Below are 24,553 nucleotides of genomic sequence, written 5' to 3'. Positions count from 1 at the left end.
GGTATGCCCAAAGCGGCGTAGCCGGGGCGCGCTTTTTCCCGCCCAAGAGTGGGTTGTCCTAGACACTGAAGCCGCCAGCCACGCCCCCGGAGGCGGGCGGAGGCGGGTTTACGCCCGCCCGAAGAAGGATAAGAGGAGCGACAAGCCATGGAAGCATCCTCTTGTTCCTGTGCTCTGAAGCTGCACCTCCCCGCTGCACGTGAGCTCGAGACGGAACGAAGAGCCAATTTTGAGCGTTTTAATCGTTGTCTTTGTTTTTCAGAGAATCAGTTCGACGATGCCGGGCAAGAAAGCCGGAAAGCGGGTCGGAACCGATCAGATGCTCCGCATGCTCGTGAAGGACATGGCCGTGATGAAGAAGCAGGTGGCGGCAATGAACGGTGTAGGGGGCCCTAAGCGAGTCGTCGGACCAGCACTGCCGGGAGTAGTCCCTAACGGGAGAAATAGAAGGGCCAAGAAGGGAGCGACTGGTGAAGAGGCCAGGGTTCCCGAGGCGCCGCCGGCGCACCCTGATACACCGTCTGAGGCGCCGATCCCGGTCCCGAAGGAGGGGCAACCGATGCCTGTTGTAGTCACCCCTGTGAACGGGGAGGATATGCCTCCCGAGTTGGCTGCACAGCTGGCAGCGTGGTTGGGGAAAGGGAGTGAGGGGGCTACGGCAGATGACGCCAGGGCAGTAATGAGGCAGTTGCGGCAATCAAGAGAGGCCGCGAAGGCCCCATCTCCTTTTGTTCCCCTGCAGGCTCCAGTGGGTCAACCCGCAGCGGGCGTGAGTTCGGCGGCAACTACGGTTACAGCTTCTGGTACAGGTAAGCAGCTATTGCCGATTGCGGGGGAGGGGTCAGTACCCTCGCGAAGGGAGAAAGTGGCTCAGCATATTCCGATTGAAATCAAAGAGAGGATATGGGCTGAGAAATATGTAAACATGTTTTCGTTACTGACTGATCATTACGAGATTGAGCATGTGAAAGCTCAAAAAGAGTTTATGCACCCGAGTGTTTGGCGCGCCAAGATGGCCGCTTTTAGAGTCGATGAGACGAAATTGGGGCAGAGCGTTTGGCATATTCACTTCAATTATGGGGGAACGGAGGCCTGAACTGTTGGCCGAGTTACCCGTGTACCAGACACGTATTATGGAGTTTTCTCAGACATATGAGGGCAATCAGTGGTTTTGTTATGACAATATGTTTTGTAAGGCCAAAGAGTTCGATACATCTCTGACGTGGGATTGTTACGACTCCATTTCCTGGCAAAAATGGAGAAATCAGGCATGATAAAGGCGCCATTGTTGGGGGGAAACGGGGGCGAGTTTTCCCGCCATGCATCTGGGGCGCCCTTTCGGGCGGGTTCAAGTAACGAGCATCATTCAAGGTCGAATAGCAGTACAGGTAAAAAAGGGGTTTGCTGGAATTTTAACAGGGGAAAGTGTACAAGGCCCCAGGGGTCATGCAAGTTTAGGCACGACTGTGGTGGATGTGGGCAGTCCTCGCATCCCGAGACCATGTGCAGAGCCAAAACGGGTGATAACGGAAGTAGGGGAAGCGCCAAACAGGTCTGAAACAGTCCGAGGGGCGCCTTTACCTACCCCGGTTGATACCATGGCAATGATTCCTTGGCTCAATGAATACCCGGATCATGTCTCCGCTGGGGTGTTGCGAGACGGTTTTTCGTATGGTTTCCGCATCCCAGTGGGGAATTTTCAGGGTAAAACACAATGTAGGAACCAACTGTCGGTCCTGCAGAATACGGCGGTGGTACAAGCAAAGATTGGGAAGGAGGTGACCCGGGGTCGGGTGGCCGGACCATTCGACATGCCACCAGTTGCTAATTTTGTTTGTTCACCCTTGGGTGTGGTCCCTAAGAAGGACCCGGGTGAGTTTAGACTGATACATTACTTTGTCACCCCGAGAGGTCTTTCAGTGAACGATGCGATAGACCCGGAAGTGTGTTCGGTGCGGTACGCATCTTTCGATGATGCCGTCGCCATGTTGAATCGCCTGGGGCCCGGAGCGCTGATGGCCAAATCAGACATCGAGTCAGCGTTCCGGTTGCTCCCGGTACACCCAGACGATCAGCGTCTCCTTGGTTTTATGTTTCAGGGACGTTATTACATGGATAAATGTATGCCAATGGGATGCTCCATATCTTGTGCTTATTTTGAGAAATTCAGTTGTTTTTTGCAATGGGCATTCACAAGAATGACGGGGTTTCAGCATGTTATGCATTATCTTGACGATTTTCTGTTCCTGGGGGCAGCCGGGGACACTGAATGTGCACAGGCTTTAAAAGAATTTTGTGGTCTAATGAGTCAGTTTGGTGTGCCATTGGCGCCAGGTAAGACGGTGGGGCCATCAACCTCGCTCGAGTTTCTTGGAATTGAACTCGATTCCGAAGAGGGTTGTTTCCGGTTGCCCAAAGAAAAGGTGATGAAATTCAGGGCCTCACTTGAAACATGTATGAGGGAAACTAAGGTGAATTTGCATCAATTGCAGCAGACTGTAGGTCAGTTGAATTTTTCCCTTAGAGTAATGCCAATGGCCCGCCCCTTTTCCCGCTCGATTGCACAAGCCATGGTCGGTCTGAAAGAGGGGCACCACCTCACGAGGCTCTCGGCAGAGATTCGCCAGGACATGCGCATTTGGTTGGCATTCCTGGCGGATTTCAATGGTCGGGTTGTCTGGAATAAGCCGGCGGTGTCCTCCGAGGAGTTGGGGCTGTGGACAGACTCGGCGGGGAGTATAGGCTTTGGCGCCATATTTGGTAATCACTGGTCGGCTCAAACATGGCCGTCATGGTGGCACGAGCGTGGGCTTACAAGTAACATTGCTTTTCTCGAACTGTTCCCTATTCTGGTGGCCTTGAGAACATGGCCTGAGGGGTTTCGGGATCACTCTGTGGTGTTCTAGTCGGACAACATGACCGTGGTTGAGTGTATCAATAGTCAGGCTGCACGATGCAAATGGATACTCAGATTGCTCAAGGAAATTGTCTTGCTCTGTATGCAATTGAATGTGCTCTTTAGGGCGAGACATGTGCCAGGGGTGCTGAATCAGGCTGCTGATGCGCTTTCTCGTTTCCGTATGCAGGCCTTCTGGGGTTTTCTGCCCACAGCGGACCCGGTGGGCGCACCATTTCCCGAAGCTCTCTGGTCTCTCGGTGCCCCGAACTACAAAACCTCGTGGGAGAGAGTTTAGCACCCAGGACAAGGAAGGCATATGAAGGGGCGTTCCGTTCCTATTGGTCCTTTTTGGGTTCTGCTAGGGGGGAACTTTGGGGCCAGGAGGAGTTTGTCGTAAAGTTTTTGCTGTCATTACATCAGGCAGGCAAATCGGTAGCCACGGCCCAGAGGCATCGGGCCGCCATTTCCTTCATGGCTCGGGCTCATGGTATCCAGGACCCTACAGCGTCTTTTGTAGTACAGAAAGCGTTGCGTGGGTGGCAACGCCTTGAGGGTCGCAGAGTAGATGAAAGGCACCCGATAGGTCTGGAAAGGTTGGCCCTGTTAATGTCCGTACTCCCTGTGACATGTTCATCCCAGTCAGAAACAGTGTTATTCCGGGCCGCTTTTGCATTAGCATTCCATGGTGCTATGCGGGTAAGCGAACTGGTGGCAAGGAACAAGCGAGATACTGGGGGGGGATTGTGCCGAGAGCACATCCAAGTTAAGGGGGAGACGATGATTGTCTCTTTTGCCAGGTCCAAGACTGATCAGGGTGCGATCGGGGACAGCATAGTAGTCCATCGGACTCCCGGATCTCCCATGTGCCCTGTCAGATGCGTTGAGGAATATTTGGCGCAGAGGGCGGCATCATGGGGGGGACCTTGCTGAGACACGCTGATGCCACCCCACTGACGAGGTTTCAGTTCCAGCGGGTGCTCGCAATGGCAATTTCGGCCGCGGGCTTGAACCCGGGCGAATTTGGGACCCATTCCTTCCGGATAGGGGCTGCTACAGAGGCTACAGCCAGGGGTCTGAGTGTGGAAAAGGTGAAACAGTTGGGGCGTTGGTCCTCGAATTGTTACAAGAGGTATGTGCGGTTGCACATGTTGTGAAGCTGATATTATGTACTCACGCTTCTTGTTTTTGTTTGGTTTACAGTTTCGCAAGCTTACGAGGCGGGGCAGACTGTGCAGTCGACCCGACACCTGGGAACCAGCGGTCAAAGATCACCGGCTGAGGAAAAAGTGGTGTGGGTCGTGGGCCACTCATACGTGAGGCGTGCCGCGGACGTATTCAATGCAGGTGACATGATTCACATGGCTGGGGAATACGGGTACAGGGTGACCTTCTACGGAAGGGGCGGGCTCTGTATTGACCAGTTTCACACGTTTTTCGAGGGTTTGTTAGGGCGGACAAGGTCACCGCCATCTATAGTCATAGTACATCTTGGGGGCAATGATTTGGTGACCACTGGTAGACGACTACTTCTCGAGGCGATACTATCCACAGTAAGTTGGTTGGCGAGAAGGGTTCCAGGGTGCACGATTGCATGGTCCCATATGATTCCACGAAAAGTGTGGCGGGGGGCTAATTCAGTGTCTGCTATAAATCATTCTGTGAAGAAGGTAAATAACAAACTGGGTAGACTGTTCCGTACCGGTACATTGCATTCGATTCCTCATGGGTGCATCAGGGGGGACCATATGTATCTGGAAGACGGGGTCCATTTGTCCCGGGTGGGGAATGATTTACTCATAGGAGACTTCGTAGCCTGGTTAAAGAGTTTATAGCATGACCTTTAGGTAGGAGTTTTGTGGGGGGTCCGGATAGCCGGTCAACTATCCGGCCTGTGGCGGTAAGGTCATGATCGGTGAGCAGTAATTGGAAGATCCCTAGGGGGGGGCGTCACCCATTACGGATGGGAGCGCCCGGGGGGAGGTGGCCATTGGCCCCTCAACGGGGAGGCGGTCCCTTCTAAGGAGGGGACGCCGAAAGGAAAGGGAAGGCGGTCAAGGCCCCTCCCTGGATAGGAGGGGCTACGGGCCCCTCCTGGGAATTTCCCGGGGCCAGGACATCTGCGACGGCAGATGTGGTAAGTTGTGTGGGGTGGGGAGGGGGGTCTACGCTACCTTCTAGACACCTCACACGAGTCCTCGGACGACCAATAATATGGCGTCGAGTTAATTGGGGCCCCCGTCAAGAAAAGGGAAATTGGTATGTGCACATGAGGTGCAGTCCTCTGTGCGGCCGCCCCTCACAAGTGAGGGGGGAGTTCTGGTTTAGGGATCTGACACCGGTTACGACCTTGCCGTTGGCCCTTAACGTTAGGATGTACAATTTCAATTTAAAATGCATTTGTAGGATGTTAGTATCGGCTAGGAGAACCTTTGTATTAGAAATGTGTTAAGGTCAGCCAAAACATCTTAATGTGGAAATGAAATTGTACATGATATGAAACTGTTATTTTAATGTTTTACTTTTGTTTCATATTTTAATAAATACGTCCGGGAGGGTAACTCCCTCCCGCCTTCCAAAAGTTCAGAAATTTTTCCGTATTCCCATTCTTGGGGATTGTGTTGAGAGGGGGTGGCGGGTATCTCAGCCATATGGAAAGGGGCGACCACTCGGTCCCCCCGAACGTATGGTGGAGTACCCCGATCCCCCCGGGAAGCCATCTTGGGCGGGAGGCGAGTCTCGGCTGGTATGCCCAAAGCGGCGTAGCCGGGGCGCGCTTTTTCCCGCCCAAGAGTGGGTTGTCCTAGACACTGAAGCCGCCAGCCACGCCCCCGGAGGCGGGCGGAGGCGGGTTTACGCCCGCCCGAAGAAGGATAAGAGGAGCGACAAGCCATGGAAGCATCCTCTTGTTCCTGTGCTCTGAAGCTGCACCTCCCCGCTGCACGTGAGCTCGAGACGGAACGAAGAGCCAATTTTGACCCACCCACCAGCCCCTGAGGACAGCAAGTTGTTTTTTGAAATAAAGTTATGTGACGTGGTAATTCTTTTCTTTCAGGTCGTTCTGAGTAAGGTTATGATTCAGTATGCAATAAAGTGGATATTTCGTTTAATCTGTTTTATCGAATAAAGTATTTGCACCTAAGTTGGTCAGTAATGTTTAGCAGTTCATACTTGGAATATTTTTTGTCCTTTTCTCTTTAGTCTCTCTAGTTTAGTTTGTCGTATTTATTATTTGGTCGGGCGGTAAGGTCATGATCGGTGAGCAGTAATTGGAAGATCCCTAGGGGGGGGCGTCACCCATTACGGATGGGAGCGCCCGGGGGGAGGTGGCCATTGGCCCCTCAACGGGGAGGCGGTCCCTTCTAAGGAGGGGACGCCGAAAGGAAAGGGAAGGCGGTCAAGGCCCCTCCCTGGATAGGAGGGGCTACGGGCCCCTCCTGGGAATTTCCCGGGGCCAGGACATCTGCGACGGCAGATGTGGTAAGTTGTGTGGGGTGGGGAGGGGGGTCTACGCTACCTTCTAGACACCTCACACGAGTCCTCGGACGACCAATAAGATGGCGTCGAGTTAATTGGGGCCCCCGTCAAGAAAAGGGAAATTGGTATGTGCACATGAGGTGCAGTCCTCTGTGCGGCCGCCCCTCACAAGTGAGGGGGGAGTTCTGGTTTAGGGATCTGACACCGGTTACGACCTTGCCGTTGGCCCTTAACGTTAGGATGTACAATTTCAATTTAAAATGCATTTGTAGGATGTTAGTATCGGCTAGGAGAACCTTTGTATTAGAAATGTGTTAAGGTCAGCCAAAACATCGTAATGTGGAAATGAAATTGTACATGATATGAAACTGTTATTTTAATGTTTTACTTTTGTTTCATATTTTAATAAATACGGCCGCCTTCCAAAAGTTCAGAAATGTTTCCGTATTCCCATTCTTGGGGATTGTGTTGAGAGGGGGTGGCGGGTATCTCAGCCATACTGTGCATTTGTGGTTTATAAGCGGTATAGGAGAGTGTAGTTGGATATTGGCAGATGCCTGGAGTACATTGTGGAGGTTGCGTAGCGATGTTGTGCATGTGAACATTAGTGATTGGTTGAAAGTTTGTGTTTGTGGAGTTTTGCACTGATCAGCAATTGGTCATTGTGGTGGTGGTTATTGATGTGTGACTGGAAGCCTTTGTAGAGACATGCACATACTACCACGTCAATGTCGAGATTGGCACTCCTACATCGATGATAAGTGCTCAAATGTTGGCATTGCGTATTGGTCAGTGATGTAGTTTAATTGTTAAATTGGAAATGAAAATTCCTCTTTCTCTCTCTCTATGTCTCTTGCTCTTTCTCTCTGTCTAGTTAATGGGATTGCTGTGTTTTGTTGGCACCTCACACTGTGCCAGCCAGCCCGCAGCCTATTCATTGTGGACATTTTCATGTGCCATTACATATTGATAGATTTTGTTTTGCTGTTTTTTCACAGAGCAGCTTCAGAGATCAGTATAGCAGGGTGTGACTAACTAGACATCAGTTTATAAAAGAGATGGTGGTAGATATGGGTTGTCTGTTTGTTGGATGTTGAGCTTGTCCTAAAATTAAAAGTAAAGAGCTGCTTACCTGCTTATCTGTTTTTCATCATTCACCTTAGGTGGGGCACTGGTAATCTGGGACTTTGCAGGTCAAATGGAGTACTACTTCACTCACTCTTTGCTGTTGGCCACGACCAGCCATAATGTAATTTACTGCCTGCTTTTTAGCCTGGAGGACATTCATCATAAGGGGGACCACCAGCAGAAGTCCATGGAACAGGTACACATTATATGCAAGATAGAAGAGCATCAGGAGTGGTTGGTTCAATCAAGAAGTGTATTTGACACACTTTTCCCATTGATTGCAGATTCAGTATTGGTTGCGGTTCCTTAGCGTCACCAGTGGAAATAACAGCAAACCAAAATCTAGAGTTTTCCTGATTGGTACCCACTATGATAAGATCCCAGCAGAGCACCAAGCTGAGATAGGTAAGATCAACATTGAGATATTAGCCTCTCAGTAGGGGTTCTGTTGAAGAAACAGATAGGTTAGGTGCAGATTAGAGTTGATAGGGGCGAAATAGAGCAGAGTGTGGTCAAGACCTAATGTTAATCAATAGGAATGAAGTGGCATAGGTCAGCAAAGATCCTGGGAGAGATATTACCATGAACCCAGTATAGATAAGGAGAAGAGATGAGTTAATAGGAAAAGAACAGATGTATTACGTGCCAAAGGATAATTGATTAGATGCGGCATAGATGAATAATGACAGGAATAGAGACAATGGTGAGAAATTGCTACAAGAAGGACTGGGGAAATCCATATTGCCATAATAGCCTCTCTGGTAAAGCAGGTGTCTGTGTGCAGGTGCCCATGGCAGTGGTAGAGAATATAGTAGTGGAAAGCAGTAGTGAAGGATATTTATGTGTCAAAGTCTTCTAAAGCACAGCATTTGATTCTAGATTGCACGTTTAACTGCCAGCCTCTGCTGCACAACATATCTCCTACTATATACAATATAATCTGACATTTAGTTTGTAACAATCAAGGGGAAAATGCTATCACATTATGGGTAACCTAGATTAAATGACTGGTGGTGATTTAGATTCCAGGTGCCAAATACCTTTGTAGCAGTTATTAGATATGACATATATTTTATCAGTTTAAAGCTATAGTGTTTTTAAAGTATATGTATATTTCTTTCTCGATTTGCATGATGTTTGCATCTTTTGATGACACTACTCTCCCTTTACCACTTCATAAATGCAGGCTGAACAATGTCCAGGGTATAACAAGTAGTCTCCTGGAGTCTTCCAAGTCAGACATTGGTAAATGAATAGAACCTATATCATCTTTACCCGTCCAGGCTACAAGCAGTCTTTCATCCTCTGAATTACAAGTACTGTTAATAGCGCATCTGGTATTACTGAAATGGGGATGGGAGTCTTAGTAATACCGAATGTCACTATTACTGTGGGTTCATAGGCCTTTTGGCCAATATAGAACGGAGAAGAACATGTGGAAATTGGTACTACTACACCGGTTCCCTCACATGAACACATAATTCAGCTTTTTTCCTAGAGCAATAGAGGTAATAAAGAGGTTGTCTTGATTCGGGTTTGGATGAAAATTAATGTTTCTGCCCAAAATTGTATTAAGAATAAGGGCCTCAGAAGGGAAGCTGAGGAGTCTCATTTGAGCTGTACCCTGCATTAGGCTCAGACCAATATTTGTCTGAGGAGCAGCCAGATTCCCTTTGATGCCCAACTGGCTGACTTAAGATGGACAATGATGTAGTTGGGAAGCAGGGGGAGAGCTCTGCACAGGGATTCACCAATTTGGATTTTTAATGCATGAAACCCTGCAATATGTTTACTGCCACAAAGCATATTTATGTTACATGAATGGCCTCACTTTGCTGGAAGTGGACACCCTAAGAAGTGGTATTAAGATAGGGTTGAGCTCACAATGTTTTGAAATACCATGTTTGACCCTCTGCATGGAATGACACTGTATGGAACTGTAGCAGAAAGAAAACTGTCTAGTGCTCTGAAGAATTCCTGCTTACCTGAGATCTGTGAAGAGGGTTGCCTCATGCACTGAACCCAGCAGTTCGCTTCATGTTTGACACACACACCTTAATGAGTCAATGTCCTCTCTACGAAATCTGCTTGCCTCCTGTTGAACTACACTCCTAGGGTTGGCGGGTATTTAAGATACTAAGACATAGGAAACTGATGTCTGCCGGAACTAATTCCAGTTTGTTAGGTGAAATAGGGTGTTTCTGGTGGACTTGGAAGCTGTGTTGCTCAGACCCTTTTGGAATTCGGAATGTGGGCTGGAGTTGTAAGAGCCAATTCAGTTTTCTTGTGGAAAAACTTTGAGAAACTCTTTTACTGGAGGACTAAGGGCAACATACAGACTCAATACAGGAGGATAATTGTATCTTTTTTTTAATTTATTTATGCATTTTCTAAAGTAATGAACAACATACAGTTATACAAATCAAAGCAATGGTACAGCATAGACCTGTTATACAACTCACTTAGCATAACCGAGTATCACAGAGCTCGATAGTGCAGGCATACATAGACATGACAGTAATTAAAAAATGCATTTTATGACATTATAGGGCAAAGTATTCTTACAAAAATAACTGGCATCAAATAGCAGTCACCGTTAACATATCAGCAGTAAGTGGACCCCAGATATCACATGGTTTGGACGTTGTAGGCAATTCCTCCGCATGACATGTAAGCTGATGCCGACAATATGCCAGGTCCTGTAACCATAGTTTAGTGGTAGGTGCAGGCCTGCCCCCCCCAGCACATGAAAACCCTACGTTTAGCCAACAGCAGTGCTATAGCCACAAATCTCCTATGAGACGCTTTGATATTAGCAACTGCGCCCAACAGGCATAATTGTGAAGTACATTCTATGGTCATATCTACCATCAGGTGTAGAATCTGTGTTACTGATCTCCAGTATGCATACACCTTGGGGCATTCCCAAGCTAAATGATAGAAATTGGCACCAGGTGTGCCACAGCGTTTACACAACCCACACCTATGGAGCTGAGCTGGGGTGTAATACAATTGATGTAGGTATTTAAAGTGCACTAATCGTAAGTTGACATTCACTGTCAACTGGCCAGTTAGATGGCAACTTCCAAACCACTCATCTTCGGAAAGTGGAGCAGGTAGTATGGCATTCCATTTCGTTAGTATAGCCATGCCCACAGCAACTGCATCCCTCTGTGACGCCTGATATAATCTTGTGACTAGCTTGGCCCTAGATGTGGTAGTATATATAAGTTGCAGTGCTTCAAACGCCGGTGGTTCTGTAGGAAATTGTGGATAAAGCAAACGCACAGCAAAGCGCAGTCTAGTGTAGACAAACAGTTGTGTGGTGGTGGCATTGCCCCCGACAGCTATATTTTCTGAAGGTATAAATTGACCCCCAGGGAACACATCCTCCATTGTCAACATAGCCATAACTGTAAGGGTCTTTAGTGCACCAGTTTCTCCAGTGACAGAAAGTTCAGAGTGAGGCAATAGTGGCATGCCGGGCGCATATAATGGCAATTTATGTGCTCGTTTTCCTAACTCTTGCCAGGCCCAAGCCGTGGTATGTACAGTGTCGAATTCTCCTTTTACAAATACTGTGTGCCTATTGACTTTCATGGCTTTAAGTGTTATTGGGTACACCGCGCCCACCTCCACTGCCACATGAGGAATATTAGCTGGGTCTTGCTGCCAATAGCTGGCGTAATGCCCCTGCGCGCAGAGGTAGTAAAGATGGAAGTCTGGCGCTGCGAACCCCCTTGATCATAAGGAAGGGTAAGTGTTTCCCATTTGAGTCGAGGCTTTTTATCTCCCCATGACAATGTGATCAAGAGGAAGCGGAGCATATCTAAAAAGTGTTGTGTTAAATGTACAGGGATATTTTAAAAAAGATAAAGAAAGCGCAGGAGGATTACAATCTTCATCAGCGCTATGCGATCCGCAAAGGACAAGGGCAATTTAACTCAGCGACTCACTTGTCCCTCGAGACGTGTGATAGCTGGGCATCAGTTGGATTGTATGATAGCCTGCGGATTCCTGTGGAGCCATATTCCTAAGTGTTTTACAGTGTCAGTGCACCATGTTAAGGGATAGTCCATGTTGAATTGGTGTGTATTATCTGTGAAAGGCAGTATAACCGATTTAGACCAATTGATTCCCAGTCCTGAAAACCATTCAAACCGGATATATTCCCGAATGAGTAAAAATGCAATCTAGCGGTTCAAGTATGAGTGCAAAGAGCAAGGGTTATAGCGGACAGTCTTGCCGTGTGCCGCGCTGTATACGAAATTCCTCCGACAGCCGCCCATTAACTCTTACCTGTGCCACAGGATTGGTATAAAGCAGTTTTATCCAGTTAGTAAAAACATGGCACTCCCATATGGTGCAGAATTGCAAGCATATATGACCAAGATATCAAATCAAAAGCTTTTGCAGCGCCTAGAAGCACTGCAACTGCCGGTAGAGTAGGCTCCAGTACATGCATCACAGCAAAAAGTGTACGCAAATTATGAGATGTAGATCGAGTTGGACAGAACCCAGATTGATCAGGGTGAACCATAACGGGAAGGAGTAATTTCAATCAAGTTGCTAATACCTTGATAGGATTTTAACATCTGTATTTATTAAGGATAAAGGTCGATAAGACTCACACTTATCCGGCGGTTTCTTAGGTTTCAATAGCGTGACCACGAGTGCCTCGAGTAGGGTCGGCGGCAAACATTGGGTCTCGTACGCTTCCTCATATAACTGAAGGAGGTAGGGGGCCAGCAGATCAATATATTCTTTATAAAAATCTGCTGGTAACCCATCAGTACCAGCCGATTTCCCATTAGGTAATGCGGGGGTGGCGTCCTGCACTTCGTCTAGAGTAATAGGATGCATCAAGAACTCCTACTACCCACGTGAGAGCCGCACTAACGCAACATCATCAAGATATTACAAGAGTTCCGCCTCTTCTGTGGCTTGCCGATGAGCTTACATCCCGGCATAATAATCTGCAAATTTCTTTAGTATATTAGGCGTGTCATAATACGTTGTGTCGTCTGCAATGACTGCCTTAACCAAACAGGCTTTATTGTGGGGCTCCATTATGTGGCTAGCTAGTGTTCTGCCCGGTCGGCCACTTTCTCCATAGTGACGAGCTTTGCATCGGTGCGATATATGTCTGATTTCTTGATCGGCCACTTAATTATATTCTATGATTTTAGCTTTAATAAGCGCCAGAGTTTCGGGATTCGCCTTTTCACCATACTTGCGCTCTAGATCACACAGGTCACGGTCACTGTTTAAGCGCTGCCATAGTGCTGCGTAGTGATTTTAGCACCCGGCCTGAAGACCTATACATGCCCCCCGAATAGTCACTTTAAATGCCTCCCTGAGTATGTCTACAGTTTGAACAGACCCAGTGTTAAGTTAAAAGTAGTCAGAGATAGCCTCTTGAATTCCTTTCCGAAAGACCTGGTCTAATAGGGAGGATGACTGCAGTCGCTATTGAAATTGGGGGTGTGGGGGGGTGTGTAAAACAGTAATGTCATGCTAAGGAATACTGGGGAATGGTTCAGTAATGTTCGAGGTAAATGTTTAATCTGTATAGTCCATGTGCAGACGTCCTGCGTGACCAGCCAGTAGTGTATGCGGGACCATTCTTGACGTGCATATGAATGACATGTACCCTCTCTGGTGCTTGGATGTCTTAGTTGCCATATATCTGTAAGCCCCAGTGTCCATAGACCATTGTGTACCGACACAGCGGCTTTCTTGGGGGGAGGATCAGCCTCAGTCACCCTATCCAATGCAGGATCCAAAACCACATTAAAATCACCCCCACAAATAAGAGCTGGGGGAGGTAGCCTGCGTAGCTTACCCCATAGTGTATCAAAAAATGCAGGGTCATCAACATTGAGTCCATATAGATTCACAATGACCAACTTCGTATGATAAAGTGTTCCCTGTACTATGATATATCGCCCCCCTTCATCCTCCTCTATGTGTATTGGCACAAAAGGGATGCATAAATCCCCGCGCATAGGAGGAGTAAGAAGCAGTCAACCACACCCCGCCCACCTAGTGGCTATAGATGAGACCAACCACTTGGTGAATCTCCTGCAATAGGGCATTCTGGATATGGTGACGATCCAGATAAGATAGCACTTGCCGCACTTTTTTAGAATTATTAAGCCCTCTAACATTCCAACGTATCAACAAGATTGTAGATATTTTGGATTCTGCCATGTCTATAGAAGTTGGTGATTAAGCCTGTGTTGCTGTCTGAGAAATGAGCGTCATGTAATTCACGTTCTGCCAGCATGCTATACCCAATGCTATTACAATGAAGTAGTGCTCCCCAAAAAGAAACCCACCCACTTCAGCACTAGAACCATGCAGCAAGTACCCCCCCACCCCCACAAAACAGAACAACAAGCAGGCAGTAGCATCCATGAGTCATAGAATAGAAAAGAAAAAAAACTCAACACGTCAGGGGCACCAAGGGGCGCCCAACCAGAAGGAAGAACATTGTGGGGAATTCCCATATTGAGGGTCGCTAGTAGCCATCAGCCCCCTTAAAACAGGATGGGTCGAGACAAATAGAGGTAGGCGAACCAGCCAAAACACAGTGACATTTAACAGGTCTCAGTGCATAGAGCCACATGCAATTCGATAACAAAAGATGAGCTTCGTACATTATCAGTAGAAGGAGCAGCACTCAACTCACATGCAATAATCGTAACATACTGAGAGGTACAATGAAGATCTGTCATAGACCAAGCACTGCATAATGAACCAAAATTAGCTAAATAAAGTAAACTAGACTTCACTGCAAGTCATGATCGACACTTCAACTGAGTTCGGTAACCAGTGTGTTTCTCACGTGTTCAGCCCTCAGAGTCGGAATCCGCGCTCCTTTCACGTAGCGTCTCCTGCTGCTCAATCCACCGGATATATTGAAGTGCTTCTTTGGGCGTAGTGAAAATGTTGAATCCGTAGGCCGGCAGGGTAGAGCATTGCATATTGGATATGTGTGAGCTTGCAATTTCTTTTTGACTGCTTGAAATTCTCTGCGCGCCTGTTGCACAGCTACGGTGAAATCGGGAGGGAGTTCCACTTTCATTCCTTGATAGTTGAGATTTCCCTTTTCTCTAGCCAGGCGGAGTGCTGTGTCAAAATCACGGTAATTCAAAAGTCTGGCTACAATGGGACCGGGCGGCGCTCCTGGTACAGGCCGAGCAGCCAAGGAGCGATGAGCTCTTTTAATTATGAGCAGCTTAGACACGTGTTCTGCTCCCAATAGGGTTGTAAGCAGAGTTTCAACGTAGGTCTCCATGGGCCCGGTGTTGGTAGATTCTGAAATGCCGGTTATACGGAGATTGTTCCCGTGGAAGCGAGCTTAAATGTCCTCATTCTTAACCTGGTGCCAACGACCTCCATGCGATCCTCTGTAGTCGAGATGCGCTGCTCAACCTCCGCGATCTGCGAGCCATGCTTGTCTATCTTTGCCGCCATGGTATCCATGCTCAAATAGAGGTGATCAAGCTTAGCGGCGATAGATTGTAAGCTTTGCTCCATACTCAACATTAGGCGCTCCAGCTTTATATTCGATCCAGCTTCAGGATCAGATACCTATCCGAAGCATTCGGGGTTTGGGATTTTGTGTGTTGTTTGGACTCAAAGTGCAATTCGCTCTGCTGCTTGTCTGTCCTCTCCATGTTTGGATATGTTCAGAGCAGAGACAGAAGACCGGAACACACAGCAGATATCACCACGCGAAATTCTGGTCCACCGCCCGAAGCACACCAAATGGAAGGGCAATGTAGACGTGTTCAGCCCCTCCTTAGCGCTATTTTCTACCCCAGCGCAAACAAATGTTCCAGGGGGAGGCTATTAAAACTGGCAATTCCCCAGTCGGGATTTTATCAATAGCAGATATATATCAGTTATGCCCAGAAGTGCCTGCAGCACAGCCGAGTAGACAGAGGTGGATATTAAACTTGTAGCACTCCAGTGAGGCAGGCGGGATATAGTGCTGCTGTCTCTGAAAGTTCGCTGAAGATTACAATGGCACGGCAATCGAGCTCTGCACAGCAGCGCAACCAGGGCCCTTGACGAGCACTATGTAAGATAGCGCCACGAGGTGTGGAGGCACAGTGAAAGTCTCAGCAGGCACCGAATGCAAAGAGGATCAAACAGCTATTTCATGCGCATTACACCCACCAAGCGCATCCGCAGTGTTAGCGCCTATCTCCGCGGTCCATCTGGAGGCACAGCAATGCCACATTATGTAAGGATCTGCTTGAAGCTGGATCGTTGATCAGCGTTAAGCTGGGTGAGCGGCGCCGCTAGTGTGAGACGCAGTGGGCAGCCAGAGCAGAGGCCCCGATGTGGGATATTCCCAACGCTAGTGCGGCCCACCAAATCAGAGTTCGCAGAGGTATGTGAGCCTCAGGCCGTATAGATTACAGTTGCGGGTCAATAGGAAGCGAGTGTCTGTCTTTTTGCATGGGTGTATTGCATGTGTGTCTGCTATCCTCGGTCTTCCAGTGCGTCTTCTGACCCAGTGACCGCCGGAGCAGGCAGGGGCCATGGAGCGAACACCTCACCTCTGTATCCCGGATCGTGAGATGGCGGCAGTCTGTCCAGACGCAGGGCTGACTGGGCACCGCACCCAGCCTCTCCACTATGCCCCGAGGGTGGATTGGCAGGCAGGCAGGTTAGCAATGCCGGGCAGACTCCCTGAGTGCGAGTTGCAGCGCCGGGGCGGAAGGGATTCTTTGCAGGAGATTTCAGCGGCCAGTTCCCTCTGGAGCCGCCATCTTGAGCCAAGCGAGGTTTTGCTGCGTATGTGTATTTAGTGACACCGGGCAGCAAATTCAGTGATCCCAAATCGTTCTGCTTCACCTTGGGAGTCAAGAAGTGCCACTTGCAGCTGTGGATGGCGCCAGGATTACAGGATATTAGTCGGATAGTGGTCTCGACCAGAAGAGTAGCACTAAAGTGCGGCCATCTTGCTCAGGGCTCTCTAGCCCCCCCCCCCCCCCCCCCCACACCCCCGGAGGATCATCTTTATTATCTTTCCCAAATTCCAGACTACATTGAGGTCATCCAGTCACTGTATCCAGTTTTATTGAGCCCTTGTTGGATGCTGACAATCTTACTTGAATAGAGTCCCAAGTTAACATTAGTCTGCTCAGTCAACCTTTATCTTGAATCCGACTGCATTCATACACAAGTCTCCCACCAGAGGTTCTTTTCTTTCACAGATCCCTATGCATAACATTGAAAATCCTTTTGCAAATGATTTTCTTTGTGGCAGTTTCTGTATAGCTTTTTATCCCTACATCCACTTGTGTGACATTTTTCTTATTCACCTTTAATCTCTTTAATGTTAAGCTTGCTTAGCATGAACTTTTTCTATATCAAAATTGTATTGTTTATCTAGTTTTTTTACATATTCTATATATATTGTCTATCAGACCTTGCTGTTTATGCTACACTATCAAGGGTGAGCCATGGATTCTTCCCAGAAACCAGTTTACTTTCGTAGGGCTGATTATTTGGTCCTTGTGTGAGCTCAGTCACAGTTCACACCAAGATTGTGGGTTCTCTCCTCCTCTCTTCGCCAATATTCTGAATCCCTTCAATTGAAAAAGTGTAACAAAATGCAGTGACAAAACCTGTGCTTACGACAGAACAAGATGGCCGACATCTAGGGATGCTCCTGTACCCTCCGACCCACATCCCAGTAAATCTGGCAATTAATCTGTGTGTGGTACCACAGAAAACAGACTAGTTTTCGCCAGATACCATCAGGAATCGCCCAGTCACCAGGAGGCCCGGAGAAGCCAGCAGCCCGAGAAACGTGACTAGGCCTACATTCTGGTGGAGACCGGGAGCTGGAGTGACGTGATCCCTGACGCCGATTGCACTGGAGTCGAAGGTGCAGGTGGCCCACGTCTTCCCTTAAAGAGGGGAAGGGCGAAATAAGAGAAATTGGGCGAGTGGCGGATGCCCGAATCGGGATCCCAGTGACTGACAGCAGGCCCGGCTGCTTTGGGAGAGCGGACCTGTCTTGCTTCGCCTTTCAGATAATACAGAATCACCCACACAGTGGCTCAAACACGGCAAAGCAGGAGACATAAAACACTACACCACCTAGTAAAGGGTTTATTTTACAAAATGGAAAGACTCTCTTTTTGGAATAAGGCTTTGGGTTTATTTATGCAATGCTCTCTAACAGAAAGGCTTTCCCAGATGCCAAATATATATATATATCTATCCTGGACACTCGAATCACTTCCAACTACCGCCGTGGCGGTTTGGCGAGGAAAGAGACACAGACCACACAGTTTAAGGGCAAGAAATCTTCAGTTTATTCGACCCCCAACACAGCGCGTTTCAAGCCCTAAAGCCCTTGTTCACGTGTAAAAGCTGTGCAAAACGCCATCTTACTTTTAAAGTTTAAAAGTAAACACACCTCCTGTTTGACATCACAGGTCACATGGTAGTATACATAAACAACAGACTGCTCGTTGTTCTTTGTACTGATATATAAACATCAGACATAGCATCTAAACAACACTTATTGCACATTATTATTTAAAATACATGTAAATACTAATAAACACATGTTTATGTGCAAATAAGTAATATTAATACCATTTGTTAACGTTTTTCTCCTTTAGTTGGATCAATCCAACCTATGCCCATAACGAACAGTCATTAATGTTAAACAAGTTTCTAACTGGATGAATCCACCCATGCATAAAAACAACTTGTATGTCCTATTTACAGCAAATTAATTTTTCTTCTGTTTTTTCCATTGTTTTAGTGCAAAGAAGTGTGTACTGTGCAAAATAGTGCAAATATAAAGTGCTAAAGTAGACGACATTAGAATTGTAAACAATCTAAGATCTGATCTTATATTTTACAAATGCTGGTACATATCTTAAATATATCTTTCCTTATGTAAAATGTCAACAAGGTACACCATACTATTAAAAATATATATCACCATGCATTATAAAACCTCAAGAAATTCATTAAAAACCAGATCATAGAAGAAAAGAGAACACTATATTTATCTACAAAAAGTGGAAATAAAAAACAATTCATCAGAGTCACTACCTGTATACTAAATATCATATATCTTCCTGTAGGATCTCACTGCATTATAGATATGTACAAATTAAAAACCATTCCATTGTTAGCTTTATAAAAAATTGTACATATCATCAGTTGTGTTCAGACCGCTGGGCCATTTACAATCGAACTCTAAAATATATTTGGTTTCCAACTGCCTAAACTGGCGTTCTCTGTTGCCCCCTCTTCGTGATTTGGCCACAGCATCAATAACATAGTAAGTGAGGCAGTTGATATTATTAGCATGAGCTTGTTTAAAATGTCTGGCCACAGGATAAGTCACATCACTGTGGATGATCGCCCTTATATGCTGCAATATCCTGACGTGCACCTGCTGCTTAGTACTACCAATGTAGTTTAGCCCGCAGGTGCACGTCAGGACATATACCGCATACTCGGTCTTGCAGTTGTATGACCCTTGGATGGAAAGAGGATCTATACTAAATGGGGTGGTATACTCAGTTTTATTACACCCAAATTTACATGCTCTGCATGTTGTGCATTTTTTGAAACCCTTGACAGGTCCCAGCCAAGATGTAACTTTCTTTATTTCAGGCGATACCCTGTCAAGAACTGTGCCCATAGTGCTACCTCTCCTAAAAGTAATGATAGGGTTATCTGCTAGCCTATCCTGGAGGATATTGTCAGTAAGCACTATAGGCCTGTGTTTGTTAATTATGCTTCTTACCTTATATTCCTCCCTGTTGTACGTCGTAATCAATCTGGGAGTATTTTTGATTTTATATTCAGCTATTGTATCAGGGATTAGGGATGTATTCTGCTCTTGACTAAAGAGGCTATTTCTAGATCTTGTACTAGCCTTCTCCATAGCCTCTGTAAGAATTTTATCCGAATACCCCCTGATTTTTAGCCTGCTGACCAGCCCAGATTGACAATTCTTAAAATCTACCTCATTACTACAAATCCGCTTCAACCTAAGGATTTCTCCGTAGGGAATACTGGCAATGAGGTGTCTTGGATGCGAGCTGGTCGCATGTAAGGTAATATTGCCAGAAGTGGGTTTCCTGTGTAGGGTACTCTCAATTTTCTCATCTTTGACATACAACCTTACATCTAGGAATTCCATTTCTGTTGTGTGAATATGGGAAGTGAATCTGAGAATAAGAGTATTGTTGTTAATTTCCCGTATAAATCTACAAGCTTCCTCTTTGAAACCCTTCCACAGAATGAGCACATCATCTATGTATCTCAAGTATGATACAATATGTGTATCGTAGAGTGCCCGATGGGTGGTTTTGAGGACCTGCTCCTCCCACCAGCCAACATGCAAGCATGCGTAGCTGGGGGAGAAGCAGGCCCCCATTGCCACACCCCTTATTTGCTTGTATTAATCTTTATCAAACAAAAAGAAATTATTATGTAGGCACCCACTTATAAGCTCTACAATCACTTTGTTATATATATATATATATATAGTTATAATAACTTGGATTAATCCTCTGACCTAAACCTCAGATTTGTGTGGATATATTTGTATGGTTGCAATATTAACACAACAGTTAAAGGCATGAATATGAAATACAAGCAGCAAATAATATGAGAAAACTCAAGCAAATAATATGGGACGTCCTGCAATAGATTAGAAATATTTAGATAGTAGATAAATCAAATTATTATCACAAATAAATCACCTCAAATGACCACAGCCACTGGAACAACGCATCACAATGGCACTAGTCAGAAACAAGTCACCTCAACCGATACTTCACTCGACATCCTTGCCAATTCACGCTGGGGGGGGCACTTTCACTGCTGGCTTGGACTCTCGACTGGGACTCGGGTGCCATTTGTCTTACAACAGTACGGCTACTCTGTAAGTAAGCTCCTAACTCAGCTGTCAACAAACCTCAGCTTTATAGTCTAAAAACACACACTAGAAGGTTTGAGAGTCTGCCCCTCTACGATAAAGGAATCCTACTGGAACTTGCCAGCTTCCAAGCAAGCATTCCATGGCAGAAAGTTCCCAAGTCCCCTCTACATTCTTGCATGTTTCAGCCTTTATCTTGATGAAGCTCACAATAGCCTTCCCAGGGTACATTAAACAATCTCCCACAAAAACAATCCTTGAACGTGATTAACCCAAACAACTTGCAAGCTAACCCAAACAACTTGCAAGCATGTATGTGCATGCAGAAAAAGCTCAAGCCAGGCAGAGTCCGAATTCAGAATGACATGAGGCCATATCAAAGTCAATTTTAAGAAATGAATAATTCTTCCCAGGGCACAACACAATGCACATTTGTGTGTCACTGCTTATAGCATCACATACTTCATCTCTCAATGTACAACACAGTGCGCATTTGTGCACCACTGCTCATAATACCTCACTTCAAGACCAAAAAGTACATTGCACATATATCTCTCTCTCTCTCTCTCTCTCTCTCTCTCTCTCTCTCTCTCTCTCTCTCTCTCTCTCACACACACACACACACACACCACACACACACACACACACACACACACACACACACAATCACACACACACACACACACACACACACACACACACACACACACACACACACACACACACACACACACACACACACACACACACACACACACACACCCCTCGCACATTTTGTTCTTGGCAAGGCTGTCCTACTCCATGACAGCTCCCCCTGAAAGACTGCAAGATTACAAGAAAGAAACCTTTAAGAGAAACCAGACATATGCGGGATGTCGTACATTCAGGCTTGGATAAAATAACACACCAAAGTCAATTAAAATAATGGTAGTCAAGGGTCATCACAGGGTGTCAGACCATAAGAGTACCTCTAGCACTACAGGGCCAAACCCTGCGGCGGCAGTGGTTACCGCAACAGTGAGCAGTGATGGCAGGGAGTTGCAGCGACATAGGCATGTAGGAGAAGGCTGTGGCGTACTTGTGAGCGGCTTCTCCGAGAAGCTAGTGTGGCCTGGGCAGGGCCACTAGATAAAGCACAGACCGCGGAACAGTGAGGAGAACCTGCTGGTTCTTGATCAGCCCTTTGAGCTTATGAGAAGACACACGCAGCAAATCGGAGTCACCACCGATCACCCCTGGAACTTTCACAGGACTCTTATCAACAACAGGAACTGGGCACATGAAAAGCACTTAGATATGGTCATCGACTCAGTGAGTGCACTCTGGAGTGCAGTGCTTTAGAGCACGTGCCGTAATACCTTAACTGTCCATATCAGGAGAAAGAGGTGATTAACATAAGTCTACCACCCCCTCCGTACAAGGGGGTATGACACATTAATAGGGTGCCTTGATAGGGACTGGACATACTGGAGCTTGAGTGAGGTAATCGATCTGCAAGCCCCACCGGGAGAAAACCCGACAGGCCGCGTGGAATACTATGACATCAACTGGATGGTGGTGGTGAATACTCTGGTGAGGCACTGGTGACTCTTGAACTATTTTGCCCCCTCGGTTCCTCTAATGCACAATGATGGTTGGGAAGGGAGCTTTAAATGTCCACCAAACCAAGCTAGATACATTTGCCTGGAACAAAAACAAAGAAGTGTCGGAATGACCCCAAGATTCCACGCAGTCTGACACCCGCACACCCTCTGTCAAGGGCGAACAAACCTTACAAGACATTATAACCATCCTCACTAGAGTACATACCTTGCTTGAAATGCGAATAGAGTCTGTGACCACGGAAGTATGACTCGTCAGAGCAGATCTCAGAAACATGAGCACAAGGGTCACAGAAGTGGAAGAGACAGCAGCAAATCTCGATGGGCCGATGCCGAAGCACTCAAACGTCAAGTCCATAAACTCCACGGCAACAGCAAGACACTTGAGGCCAAACGCAGCAAGTAATGTGAGAGTTCTTGGGGTCCCTGAACGAGCAGAAGGGCCAGCAGTGGATCTGTTCGTGGAGGACGTCCTCAAACACCTCCAACCCCATGGCCTCTCAAAGTATTTCTCTGTGGAATGGCGCTCACCGGGTGCCTGGTGGACGACCCAAGCCCAGGGGCGCCTCCAAGACCGATCCTGGCTCGCATTATCAACTTTCGAGACCCAGACGTAATACTACAAACAACCTGCTGTGCGCCCCTGGTGTATTATGAAAATAGCGCCATCACCTTTTTTCCAGACTTCACGATCAAAGTTCAAAAACATAGACGAAGCTTTATGGAAGCCAAAAAGCCCTAAGAGACAAAGAGATGAAATACGCTATGCTTTTCCCAGCTAAGGAGGAAACTGGGGAGTGGCTGGATGGATGGTGATGAGTAGGTGGCTTCAGCACAAGCGGGAAAGGTGAAAGCGACCGAGGATAACACAAAAGAACTTCAAATTCACCAGGGAGGACTCGGGGAATTGGGGGGCATTCAACTGACGAGGCACCAGCCCCAACTCCAACTCCTTGAACTCTGCTCGCATAACTCAGTGGAGGCATGACACCACTTGGAAACCATCAAGAGACGTAATTACACACCAAGATAACTGTTGGTTGCAGTGGTGCCCAAGACTGGCTGAATTACTCAGCGATATGACGAAGTACTCCAGGAGGGGCCTACTGTAGTTTAGATGGCAGTTTGGACAACTTACATATTATTGGTACCATCTATGGTTTATTATAATGTAGAGCAGCGCTTTCCAAACTGTGTGGCGCGACACATTACTGTGTCGCGCCCCATGTGTGGGTGTGTCGCGAGATGCAAAGCAATGACTTCATGTCTGCGGCCGCGGCCGATATTAGGCCGGGGGAATGCGAGCCTCAGTCAGGACGTGATTGCGACGTACATGAAGGCGAAGTGGTCCGGAGCTCGATTCCCTGTCTATGCTGAGGCTCAGTGAGGGCATTGACCAAGTTTTAACGGGGGACTGGCGCGGGCCTGGATCGAAATAGCGAGAGGCCACTTGAAGAATTCTATTGACCTCGACCCTCGGGTAGTGCTGCAGCGCTGCTCACTGCTGTGCCCTGAGCGCGCGGCCTCTTGTGACGTAGTGACCTCGGACCCACCTCTACCCCAGCCACTCGGTAAGTAAAGAGTTGCATGGCGCCGTTTTCTTCAAAGTGAAAATTAAAATCAGCGTCTTCCTTCCAGGAAAACGGGACGTACTAATGGGTCTTAATGTTGGCAGTACTTTGTACAGCTCTCATATTCCCCTGTCTTTGTGTTTTCTGTTTTGCCACGGAGTCCTCGGGTGGCCATCGGTGTTGTGATTTGTTGTCGATCATAATTTAATAACTGTCTGGGCTTCTCTAGTCTCTCCGAATTCTCTGTAGATGCTATTTCACAGCACTTTGACCTGGTGAGACTTTGCGCAAATCTGCTTTCGGAATTAGGGGCTGTTGGTCTTGAAATCGTATCCTCCTTCCATCTGAATTGAAGCCCATCAATCCTGGGGTAGATTAAGAGACAGAGGAATACAAGTATCCAGAGTTATTATGCGGACTTGTTTTCCATATTTTACTGGCCCGTAAAGTAAAGTTATTTATTGCCAAACTAATAGATTCTTACTCACCATGTTTAGAATGGGTCCACGGTAATCGCATGGCTCATTGTGGGTTGTGAAGTCAGACGAGTAACCTGATGTTTGCAGATCCACTTGGAAAGCTGCACCTTTTAAGATATTATTGGAATAAAAATGTTGACATATGAAAGGAATGACTGTAAATTGTTCCCATGTAGATGATTTGGATGGAAATGTATTCCTTGTAGCTATTCTGCTCTGGTGGACCCACGTTGCACGCCTACTTAAGAGTGTTTGTCACTAAAAAGTGTACTCCAGTTTTTTATGATTGTGTGGCAGACACATTTTAATTCAAATTTCAATTGGGTGACTGCAGGGTGAGTGTTACTTCTGTCATTTACAAGTAGTCCGGTCTTGTGGCTGAGTGGACTAATGCATTCACTCTAGATATCTGTTGATCAGGTGGGTCCACTCAACCTTTCTGCATTCTGAGGTTGATA

At 46.9% G+C, this 24,553-nt stretch overlaps 1 protein-coding gene across 1 annotated transcript in view; it reads left to right on the top strand.

Moving 5' to 3' along the window:
- Positions 1-24,553, top strand: part of LOC147659060 (uncharacterized) — a 140,158-nt gene that overhangs the window by 74,485 nt on the left and 41,120 nt on the right. The window contains exons 6-7 of the mRNA XM_086951999.1: positions 7,537-7,697; positions 7,786-7,906. Of these exons, the coding sequence (XP_086808125.1) occupies positions 7,537-7,697; positions 7,786-7,906 (282 nt within the window). The remainder of the gene's footprint in view (positions 1-7,536; positions 7,698-7,785; positions 7,907-24,553) is intronic.

Source organism: Lissotriton vulgaris, unplaced genomic scaffold (genome assembly GCF_964263255.1).
Source record: "Lissotriton vulgaris unplaced genomic scaffold, aLisVul1.2 SCAFFOLD_968, whole genome shotgun sequence".
Lineage (NCBI taxonomy): Eukaryota > Metazoa > Chordata > Amphibia > Caudata > Salamandridae > Lissotriton > Lissotriton vulgaris.
The sequence above is the reverse complement of the archived record's forward strand: the minus strand, read 5'-3'. Positions and strand labels throughout refer to the sequence as shown.